At 44.4% G+C, this 11,765-nt stretch overlaps 1 protein-coding gene across 3 annotated transcripts in view; it reads left to right on the top strand.

Annotated features, from left to right (window-relative positions):
- Positions 1–11,765, top strand: part of pcxb (pyruvate carboxylase b) — a 268,431-nt gene that overhangs the window by 39,836 nt on the left and 216,830 nt on the right. For all 3 annotated transcript variants that reach the window (XM_031851254.1, XM_031851256.1, XM_031851255.1), the window contains exon 10: positions 6,995–7,113. In XM_031851254.1, the coding sequence (XP_031707114.1) occupies positions 6,995–7,113 (119 nt within the window). The remainder of the gene's footprint in view (positions 1–6,994; positions 7,114–11,765) is intronic.

The following is an 11,765-nucleotide window of genomic DNA, read 5'->3' as shown; positions in this document are numbered from 1 at the left end:
GTGTGTGTGTGTGTGTGTGTGTGTGTGTGTGTGTGTGTGTGTGTGTGCACACATGATTGTGTTCATTATGGTCATGTGTTTTGTGTGCCTCCGAGGCGATTCGTGCGCATTACTGCTGTTAGTCTGTTTTCTGGTGAGCGCCGCTGCTTTGGCAGCTCCCCGCAGCAAAAGGATTAGAGAGGTGGCACCACGGAAAGCTGAGCTATTTGTGAGTTTGAGTGCGTGTTTGTGTTGTTCTGCTGTTGTACCAACAGTGAGTCGGATGGTGTGTGTGTGTGTGTGTGTGTGTGTGTGTGTGTGTGTGTGTGTGTGTTGCGAGCCTGAAAGGGAATTGGATCAGATTACAGAGTATCTTGGCACCAGATTAACTCCGATCCCCATAAGAGAGGAAATAAATGAAAGAAAAGGGAAGAACAGCTCCAGTTAATGGGAAGAAGCAGCGGTGATGTTTAGATGAGGAGGGGGTGCTGTAGGATCTGGTTATGTAATAACTACTGAGTGATGGGACTATGCGCCTTACAAAGTTGCTGTGCGAAGCACCTTGTTAAACAGACTGTGATACCCTTGTGTATTTTACGAAAAGCAAAAAAAAAACAATTTATGTGATCAGCCTCCATTTCCATGGCAGCGACTATTCTCCCAAATAAAGGCCACGGTTACCATAAACTCTGTTGCTGTAATAAAGACGGCAGGACTCCTCCCCCTCGTGACTGTGTGCAGTTCTCCTTTGGGCTTCACTGAAACTTAAGATGTAGAGATATCGCTCTCTCCCCCCCCCATCTGTGTTTTACTCATTCCAGCCCTGAGCTGTGCCTGAAGCTTTGTTTTGGCGTATTTTGTTTTGGTGCTTTAAAGCAAACTAGCGCATTCCTTAAAAGTCATGTTACATGTGGCATGTGTGTATCGTATAATAATAATATTATTATTATTATTATTATTATAATATTATTGGTTGCTTTCATCATTCCTCATGTCCATGCTGGTCATAAAAAGAACCTCTTTATGCAAAGCGGCTTTCTAAAGTTCAAGTTTGTCTTGACCAGATGGGTGCCGCATAGCAGAACAAAACCCCATTCAGTTTATTTCTTGTGACACCTTGCTGAAATACCCAACAGTCAATGTCCTCACAAGTATTTAAAAACCCACAGCTTTGATTACGGGTTCAAAACAATGAAGTCAAGTAACAGAATAATTTAAACTCCTGGTGTCAGTCCACTGGCTCTTAAGTCACTCTGCAATAAACTGCCCACACACACACACACACACACTAATGTGACCACCAGACGAAGCCATTTAACAGGTCAGTACTGTCGATGGTGCCATTGATTTGTTTTGTTCCCTCTGCTGCGTGATGCACATCGCACCTCAAGCTGAGGAGCATGTACCGCATTACTCTGACTGCCCCCCCTGGACATTTCACGACCCAGCATGCACTGCTTTCTGGCTGGCGGACATTGAGGGAAGATGGCAGGGGACTGGAGTAATTGGTGGGCTTCATGTGTGATGTGCAGAGAATCGTCAATGTTTGTTTTTTATTTCCTCGCAGGATTTGCATGTAGTGATAGCAATCTGGCTGCAACAACCTTGAGGAGAAATCATATTTTCCTTTTCAGAATGTAAGTGCAGTGCCGGCTGCGTGACCCCCGAGAGGGTCCTTGTGGTATTTTGGTAGGATTTGACTATTTCCCCAGCATTGTTAAATTGAAAATCTCCAGAAGAAAATCTTGCAAGCTTCTCTATTTCTTCCCTCTATAGCTAACCAAAAGCCAGTTTTCTATGTCGTTACTTGTTTCCGCACTTTGAGTTCAAAGACTGAAATCATTATGCTCAGCACCAAGCCTCTGCTAGGATTCTCAGTGTCCTTGCAGAGATGAAGCTGCAGGAAGGCCCTCAAATGCATATGGTGCTCGACACAGAATAAAAACGTTTTGGCGGTCTGAGACTCATGCAAAGTTAGTCGGAGCTAACGTGACGCAATGTTTTAGTGGTTAGTAAAAAGTAGTACACCTGTGCTATGCACACCTTTGCGCTAGAAACACCATCTCATTGGAGTTTAAAAAATAAGGAAAAAGGAAGACACTCTGTTATATAAGTGGGCTGGAACACAGCGTCATGTATGACATGCTTTTTCCTCATGTGTCTTTATTCTGCACCATTAACATGGCACTCAGTGGAGACACATTGAGGCTAATCACAAGTCGCTGATTCAAAGATGCCGAGGCTCCAAAAGCCAAGTGGGATCACATCGGTGATGTTGCTGCACTTACAAGAGTCAGTGCAGCTTACATCACTCAGCTTAGGCAAAGAAGATAAAGATTAGACAACGTGCAGCGCCAGCAGAAAACATAGCTCCATGCAAACAAAAGGAAAGTGGGAGCACTTCCTCAAAACTGCCTTTTTCCATCTTTTTCAGGGTTACGGAAGGCGATTGCGAAGTGGCCCTCAGCAATGGACACACTGCAAGTGCACTCTGAAACTCAAACACGCTCCGTCTCCGTTCTCTGGCACACATTTATCAAGTGCTGCTAATGTTACAGTAATGTGAACAAGACCGAAATGCTTCAGAATCCGGTTTTGGTAGGAACAGCGTAGTATCGTTCAACTAACAATTCATAAGTGTAAAGGTACGAAGGGAAATATCAGATGCAGCTACTGTAAGGCAGCGTTCTGTTCTTTGCTTTCAGAAAAGCTGAGATTCCTGCAGTCTCTCCCAGACTGAATGGCATCAGTTTGTTTTTTTTCTGCGTTGAAATGAGGCCACAATCATCCCATTCGACCTCTTGTCAGGGACACTCTTTTGTACGTTCCACCTCAGAGGTGTCGGCCTGTGTGGGCAGCTACTGAATCATCTTCTCTGCCTACTTCAAGATAATTATCCTCCTGGAAATAATTACTCGACGAGCGCGTGGCCGTGGAAGATGCGGCGGTCAGCAGCAGCATTTCTGGTCTTAAGATATTCTGAGAAAATACTCCTCCACATCGTCTCACTGCCCCTGCCTTCATTTTTTACTTCATTTTGAAGGACTGCAAGTTCTGACCTTGCCGTCAGCAGCAACAGAGACTACTATTGGATCTTTAAGAACAAGCTGAATTCTTATTTCTTTTCTCCCCAATACTGTTTGTGTTCCTGCTGCACCCTCACCTTGTTACAGGCAGGAGTGAAATCTGTTGGGCTCAGTCAAATAGTTTCTCCCACGATGCTTATACTTCGTGTGGACGGCTGCCGCACTGACCGGTCTCCTCCTCAGACATCAACAATGTGTTTCAGCCCCCCCGAGGATCACAGGCGGCTCGGCGGGCACGCAGGACGAGGAAATGACCTCTCTTTGCGCCTTCTCCGCTTTGTCACCCAACCTCGCTCCACTATTATGAACTCTCTGAGGAATGTCTGGCACAGTGAGGTGCTGTGGAGCAAAGTTGGGGGGGAAAAACACCAACTGTCAAAGAGTCTTCATTGAATTAGAGTTTTGACATCCTGTAACAACATGGCACGCATATGATTTCTAGCTGAAGTGCTTAGAGAGAGAGAGAGAGGAACCAGGGAGAGTTGAGTCCCTCCATCACTGAAGCTCTCTGCTATTCTTTCCCTCCCTGATTTACTCCATCTAATCCTCTCTTTCACTCCGGACGTCTCTTTGTCCTCTCTCCCTCTCCACCCCTAAACGAACACTGCGATTCCTTTTGCGTCTGTCCTCATTTGATTCATCCATCAGTCTTTCTTTATCTCCCTCCCTCCCTTCCATCTAAACTCACCCATGTTTTTGTCTTTTTTTTTTTTTCTCCCGCTACTCTTGAACTGTTCCTAATGCACTTTGTTTCACTTTCTTGCTCTCTCTCTGCGCCGCACAGCACCAGCTATCTGTCTCTGTCACTTCCTACTCAAAGCCGTACACCAGTGCGCATTCATCAGCGCTGGGCTCCTTTAAGCACAATCGCTCACACACATTGTGGTCAGCTGCAGGGAGCTAAACGTATGAATGCACATTGTGCTTTGTAAAAAGAAAAATACTGTAGTACGGTAGGATGTGTGTGTGCGGCACCCTGTGCTAATACAGCCCATTGACTTGTCTGTCAGACCTTATGAAACCCTGACCGCTCAACCTGTTACACTGGCTGCTGCTTCACTCACTGATTCGATGTGTGTGAGCGCGAGAGAGGCTGTGTGAGGCATGTGAATTTATGTGTGCTCATTAAAGTCTATGGAGCTGTGTGCATGTATGCATGTTGACATATATATATATATATATTGTATAATAAGTACACATGTATATGGATTTGTGTGTGAGAGAGATTGTGTTTTCTTATTCCTGACTGTTTTCTCCCGGTCAAGGGTTGTGTATCTCTCTCTCTCTCTCTCTCTCTCTCTCTCTCACACTCACTCACTCTCTCTCTCTCTCTCTCACTCTCTCACTCACTCACTCACTCACTCACTCACTCACTCACTCACACACACACACACACTGTCAGAGTTTTGGCTTAGTTGGTTTTGTGTTTGTATATGTTCCAGTATGTATGTTTGTGTGTGTGTGGCTCATACAGTTTAGTGTGTGTGTGGGATCCCTCTAATGAGTCTCTCTGGTGAAACCTGTGGGGAGCTACAGATGCCATAAATGGGATTAATCTCTCTCTGCAGAGGAAACTCTGCTGAGTGTCTCTGAATATTTTTACACGGATGTTTTACAAGGTTGCAGCAAATATTATTACATGTGGGCGTGTGCGCGCGTCGCTCCAGAACTGTCTCTCATGTCCTCCTGAGAAGAGTTTTCTTTACAACAAGCTTAATTATGCCAGCTATGGGCTTAATGAGGCTGACGAGCTCCGAGCAGGTGTTGCCTGTGTATTATGCATCATGGATTCTACGTTATAACGGCATCTCCATCAACGTTTCTTTGAGGTTGTTGTGCGTTTTTAGTTTAGTTGCCAAATTCTAATTACTGCAGTTTTAGCTTAGGGGCCATCATTGTGTCCGCAATCCAGCCCTCTCGCTTCCTCTGCCCGTTTGATCGTCTTGACATTTACGCTCGCCAAATGTTGGAAACGAACGCAACGCCGAAGGCACTGGGCTGGTTTAACAGTTAGACTAAACATGCATTTTTCTGTTAGAAGACTGGTGTGAAGGAATTAGTTGAGATCGTTCACTTCCTCCCGGTTTGTTCACTTCAGTCTGATTCTAGAGAGAGAGGGAGGGAAGGAAGCACAAAACTGTCCGTCCAACTAATGGTTTTAGATGTGTACAGATGTAGGTGGTGCTGTTGCCGTTTCTTGGGTTGCTCACATCTGCGCCTCCTGGGTAAATTAGACTTCCTGTTGTGCAGCTTGTGTTTTGGAGATTTGATTGCTTGCAGCCCTCTAATTTCATTCTAACATTTGGATGTTATTTTCCTCGCTCAAAACGTCTTCTATTTGGTATTATGGCGACTGATTATAGGAATAATCAGCGCTGTGGCTGGATCTGATCTGAGCTGCTCTGATTGGTTAAATTGGTGAAAAAGTTTGGAACGCCATTCCGACTGCTTCGCTTGAATCGTCTGTGTAATCGCCCAGTCTCAAAATTATAATGGTAATAATGATACGTTTTATTTATGAAGCTTTTTACAAGGCAATTGCACTCTGCGTGCAGCTCCCAGTGGGCAAAATTAAACTTGAGCTGAGACGAGCCAAAGTGGAGTTTCGAAGGATGAGTATGGAAAGCGCTGGCGTTGGTCTACCTACTTGCTAATTTCCCCTCCTAATTACCATGTTTTACCCTGAATGTCATGTTCAACTTCCCACAGAAAAGCATAGATCAGCACATTCAGGGTGATCCTATCTTAGCAAGGCAAAGTAATCGCACTAGCTGGTTATATAGTGAGTTTTTATTTATTTAGTTTTCTGAAGTTACTGTCATACACAGGTCATCAGATCTCTGTGTGGGGGTAACCATGACTGTAACAGCCATAATTAAAAGTTCAAACGGATACCAAAATCTAAATGGAAATGTCCAGTCGTCGGTACATGAACGTGTGTAATTAAAACCAAAAGGAATAATGCCTGAAGAGGTGACTAGATACTGGATTATGTGTTATCGCCTCTTAAATGAAGAATAAGTAATAAAACGGGTTTAAAAAACATTGTATTGCATTTTAAATGGTACATTTGCACACCGCAGTGCCGATTAAAATAAGAACATTTCTTTTCCAAAAAGAGAAAAAACGGTAAGTCCGGGATTGAGAGTCGTCAAAACTGACAACCAAAATAAACGCATTGACGTTGGGGATGCGTTCAGTGTGAGCATTTTGCATTTGCAGATGTGAGCATGAAATTTCACCTCGTGTGCTCTGATCCACATTTATATCTTCATATGTTAGCGCATTCTTTCAGCTCCCTGTGATTCTGTTTCTTCATGTTAACCGGATGCGACGGCAACGCGGGTGGTGTTTTCACCTTGTGAGTGAGTCATCACGGCAAGATGGGGTCTCACTTTACGCCCCAAGCCCCATTGTGGCGCCGCGGCTGGTGTGATACATGTATAATCATTACAGTATAGCCCTATGTCTGTTGACGCGTGCGTGTCAGGCCCAGTCTTTAGAGGACGTGTCCTCGTCCCTGCAGCAGCAACACCGACGAGACAAACTCCTGAACATTTATTGTACCTGACACCGATTGTGATTCTGATTGTGAAAATTGGCTTTTATGAGGATGAGTTTTCAATAAATCCCGTTTGATTGATGATCTAATTATTGCAGTGCAGGGAAATGATGAGAAATGCCCTTTTCCCTCCATACAAATAAAACACAAAGCTTATTTTTTTTTCCACCTCATTTTTATGTAGTCCTATTTGCATGGAGACAAGACAGGTTTTTTTTTTGTTCTTTCGGTTTCACGGCTCATTAAGATGAGTGAGTGCTCCTTCTTGAGTGTTTACACAGCTAACATCATTACTTAGATAATTCAGAGCTGTAAAACTGCTTTCTGCTCATGTTGTTTTCATTATTTTGTCCTTTTTCTGTTGCAGGTGGGATACGAGAACGCGGGGACCGTGGAGTTCCTGGTCGACAGAAACAACAAACACTTCTTCATTGAAGTCAACTCTCGCCTCCAGGTCGAGCACACGGTCACCGAAGAAATCACCGAGTAAGTAGCAGATGTTTACAAGCGCGGGTGGCAGGTGGGCAGCTGGAATGGTCGCGGCGCTTGTCACTTTGCGTGCGTTTGTTTGGTGTCGTCTGTCCACAGACAGGTGCTGCAGCGTCGAGGTGTTTTAGACGCCTCCCACTCTGAAAAGTTGCTGAAATGGAAAGAGTGAAGGTCGGAGGTGTAGAGGTGTGGGCACAGTTGAGAAGATGAGGGGGGGGGGAAGAGAGCCAGAACAGGTGGGATCAGTGAAGAGAAAAGCAGAGCGATGAGGTCCGAGAGAGGGCGAGAGACGATGGCAGTGAAGCAGAGAGAGAGAATAGTGAACGATATAAATAGCATCTCACTTCGCTGATGACCTGTGAGATTTGCTCGGCTGAAACCACACAGATGGGTCTCAAACTAATACACACACTCTAGATATAAACACACACAGGTACAAGTATAAAGGCCCTCCAGACACACCAGAAAGCTACCATTACGCTAATTCATATTGGATTCCCTGCATAATTAGCCCAATTAATGAATTAAGCTGACAGACTAACAAATCAGTGCAACTAATAGGAAGTTATAGGTGGGGGGGAATGATGGCACCTGTTCCTATGGCAACCAAACATGACTGACAATTTTGTGAGCCGCACTCGCTCGCCGTCTCAATCAGTCTGTTGTTTTGCTTCTTTCATCTCTTCCGTCTCTCCGTCTCTGTGCGAGAGTGAAAACAAAACAAAGAAGCGCTTCATTCATCTCGCTGTATTTGTGTCGCATCACGGTGAACTACATCAGTTAAACAGTGACGTCCCGGCGATCATTAAGTCAAACAACCACCGCTTGCAACAAAAAAAAGTCAATTTAGTTTCCCCAAACCGTTAATTTGTGTTATTTTGATTAAAGTGGTGTCCACTTTTTAAGTATATCCTGTCAGTTAAGGTCTTAAATCTTCACGGTTTCCTTTAAAAATGTGGCTAATGTGATAATAAAGATCCGAAAGACAAATGTGACGGCAATAAAATGTGTCATTAATATAATTTAGGTCTTTTATTTCTTTCTTTATTCTTTGTAGGGCTGCAGTTTTTTTGATTTTTATAGGAGTATGTACACCTGCCATATGTTCTTCATTCGAGTTTAAAAAGTTGTGCCTTCACACACTTGCTCCATACTTGGTCTTGACACAGAGGTGGCAGATAAGGAAACAAGTTATTATCCCAATTGTTGGTGGAGTAAAGCCCCTCGTGTGTGTGCGTGTGTGTGTGTGTGTGGGTGTGGGTGTGTGTGTGTGGGTGTGTGGAGTTTACTTGTACTTTCAGTGCTTCTCATAAACATTGGGGCCTAACAAAATTTCCATTTTCTTCCTCAAAGCATCTCTGCAATAAATATCAGACATAAAAAAGATGGAAGTGTTTTTTTATATATACTGTATATTTGCTTTATGGAGTATCATTAAAGCAAATCAAGACTCGTGTATCCAGCCACGATTGGTGCTTTGTATGGTGGATATAAACGTATCGTTCTTATCATTTAGCTTTACTTTATACATCACTAGATGTTATCTCTCTTTTTAATCCATTCAAAGTTTTTTTTTCTAAATCTATTTATATTTTTCCAGCATGATTTTTGTGTCTTTAATTCTCCGTTTCTTTACTCTTATCTCGCTCTATGAAACATTAAAATGTGCTTAGCTCTACTGTGGGTTTTTTATTTTTTGGGGGAAGCAATAATGTCGGAGGAGAATGTGATATTTAACTATCATAAATCATGTATTTCATGTCCACAGAGCAGATAATCTCAAATGTAAACCTCCCAGAATTGCCCTTCTTTTCTATCACCGTTATCAAATGCGTTGTCATATTTAATACATTTAAAAATGGAAAAAGGGCTGAAATGGAGGATAAATGGAGGATAAAGGACGCCGAAGAACTCGGGCAATATCGCGCTGTAACGTTTTCATCTTGCGACTCACCAAGAATGTCACACTTGATTATCTGTGAGGAGGAAATGAGATGGGAAGTATCTTGACTTTGCACCTCCGCCTACTCCTTCATGCGCCTTTCCTTCATAGTGAACCAGCTCTGGTACCTCCAAGGACACACTCAGGGACGCGCTTGCCTCCCTGTGCTCCCGTGAGTGAGACAATAAGTTGATAGAAAGTCTTCGCTACAGTCACACTCTTGTCACATCCTCTTTGTCCTGAGGAAATCTGACATTTCTGGTGGGAATTTGGGTCATTTGAAAGTGGCAGGAGTGCAGTAATTACTCTAATTTGGGCGCACGTCGAAAGTTTCGGCTGTGACGAGCAACACTTTCAATTTGCGCAGCTTTCACTTCAGGCCCGAGCTCTAAAGAGAACAAGTCTTTCCAGCGGAAACTCAACATGCATCAGTCTAAATGGAAGGGGATGTGTACGGCGACAAGTATTCCATTCTAGTGCAAATGACTGTATTGTGGTTTTATTTGAACGTTCGAACCATTAGTCTCTCAGCTTTTCCGTTTCACGCGGCTGCACTCCCAATCTCTGAGGTGTGAGGACATTCATTCTTGTTTGTTGGGGGTTTGAAACCGACCGTGTTACTAATGGACTTGTCAGCGAGGTGTTTTTTTCATACCGAGCCGTTCATTCCCCGACTCTCCAACCCTCACCGTCTATCATCACTTTTCATCTCTCCTGCCTAATTCCTTCCTCAGCAATCATTCCTGGTTCGATTTATGCTCGCCTCCTCAACTCTGGCTGCAGTTGAGCTGCGGCTGCTTTTTGTATTTTATCCTCATTCTATCTCCATCGCTTTTTCCTCCTCCTCCCCTTGTGCCGCATACATCCGAATGAAATGTTTTTTGCATGCATCTCCACTGGCGGCCATGACAGGAAGCCTACCTTTAGCGTTTGTCTGAGTAACTGGATTCAAAACACCCGTGAATCTGTCCGAGACCGTTTCATTATCAGTTAAAAAGTTCCTTCTGGTCACTTTAATACCAGGTTTAAACGCAAAGGGCTGTGATCAAATGAAATTATCCGGATACAGATCGCATGTTAGCGCCACCTGTCAATGGGCACTTAGCCTTGTTTTCCCCTCAATTAGATGCTCTCTGGAACAGATTCCCCTCACTTTGATGTTGGGGGGGGGGGGGGGGGGGGGGGGGGGTGTGTGCTTGATATGCAGTTTGAACTAACTGTCACGAGGCGCTGTCTGTGGTGAGGGGTCAATGTAACACTTGCTCATATATCAAAGTCCCCTCTCTCTCTCTCTCCTTAATCCATCCCTTCTTCCATCTCGTCCTTCATTTCTCCCTCAGGTTCTCCCCTTCATCTGTCTGTCCTCAGCTGACTTACTGCATCCGTCTCGACACCTCTGTCCTCCCCCCCACGTGCTCTCTCTCGCACCATTGCCTCCTGTTCTGGCTCTCTCTCCCGTCCTTTCAGCCCCGTCAGTTTCTCCGTCTCTGTGTCGACCGCTCACTCCGTCACTCCCATCACTCCGCCTGGGTCTCTTTCCTCCATCCGTCTCATCTTTGTCATCTATTCCTCTCGTTCACATTCATCCCCCCCCCCGTCGATTGATTCATCTCTCCTTCTCTGTGTCCTCTACCTCACCTTTGCCTCGTCCACTCTTCATCTTTCCTTTGTCCCTTTATGAGCTTGCCCTTCTTAGCACTCGCTCCCTCCACCTGCCCTCTCTCCACCTGCTGTCTCGTCACTCTCCGCCTCCGTCTGTCCCTCTTGCGCCATCCTTTCATGCGTTTGTACAGGTGAAAGGCACTTGCTTTGATTAGAGAATGGAGTCTCACTACTTGTGTGTCTTAAAGTTGCAGTTCGATAAACATCTGATGGCGCCGGTATTGCATAATGTCTTGTTGGTATTAAACAGTAGAATGTGTTTTCTTGTACACCAGAGAACATTACTATAAAGACTATTATGTTGTACATACTCTAGCCAATTAGTGTGCATTGCAAAATGTGGGCTGCAGCCCCACATTTCCCTCCTGTGTATGATTATGAGACACTGAGATCAGAGCCGACGGCTGTACCTTCATATCGACTCAGGTATGAGACAGATATGAATCTGTGGTAATGTTGCCGATACCGTTGTAGTCGAGCTCTGACTCCAAAACACAAACTGCCTTTTGTCTCAACTTAACACCTTAAACTTTACACCAAACCATCTTAACATAAACATTTATTTTTCCTTATGTCCTCCCACCTTTCCTCCTCATCCTCTCCCCTGCCACTGTCCATCACCCTCTCCCTCCTCCTCCTTCTTCACTGGTACTGTTTCTTCTCCCTCCACCTTCTCTCAATATTGCTTTGACGTGGTAAATGGGTGCATATTCAAGTGTCGGTGAGGAGGCGGAATAGCACAATCTATAATCAGAATGGATGCTCCCACACACATACACACACACACACACACACACACACACACACTCTTATTCACAGAGGCATACATAAAATACGTCCCCAAACATTTGATGTCCAAAGGTCTCAACGTAGACACAAACACAGTTGCTTAAGGACAAAAAACATTATTCGAATACCTTTTCATCGCTCTTCCTGCCTCACAGAATTCCTGCACAATAGAGGCAATTCTGTCTGACTGGATGTATAAGCAACTGACGCATTGTGAAATACATGTAAAAGATATATTTTGTCTGGGAGGCACACC

Source organism: Anarrhichthys ocellatus, unplaced genomic scaffold (assembly GCF_004355925.1).
Source record: "Anarrhichthys ocellatus isolate YVR2014 unplaced genomic scaffold, GSC_Weel_1.0 scaffold11, whole genome shotgun sequence".
NCBI classification, from domain to species: Eukaryota; Metazoa; Chordata; class Actinopteri; order Perciformes; family Anarhichadidae; genus Anarrhichthys; species Anarrhichthys ocellatus.
This window is presented reverse-complemented; position numbering and strand designations above follow the sequence as displayed.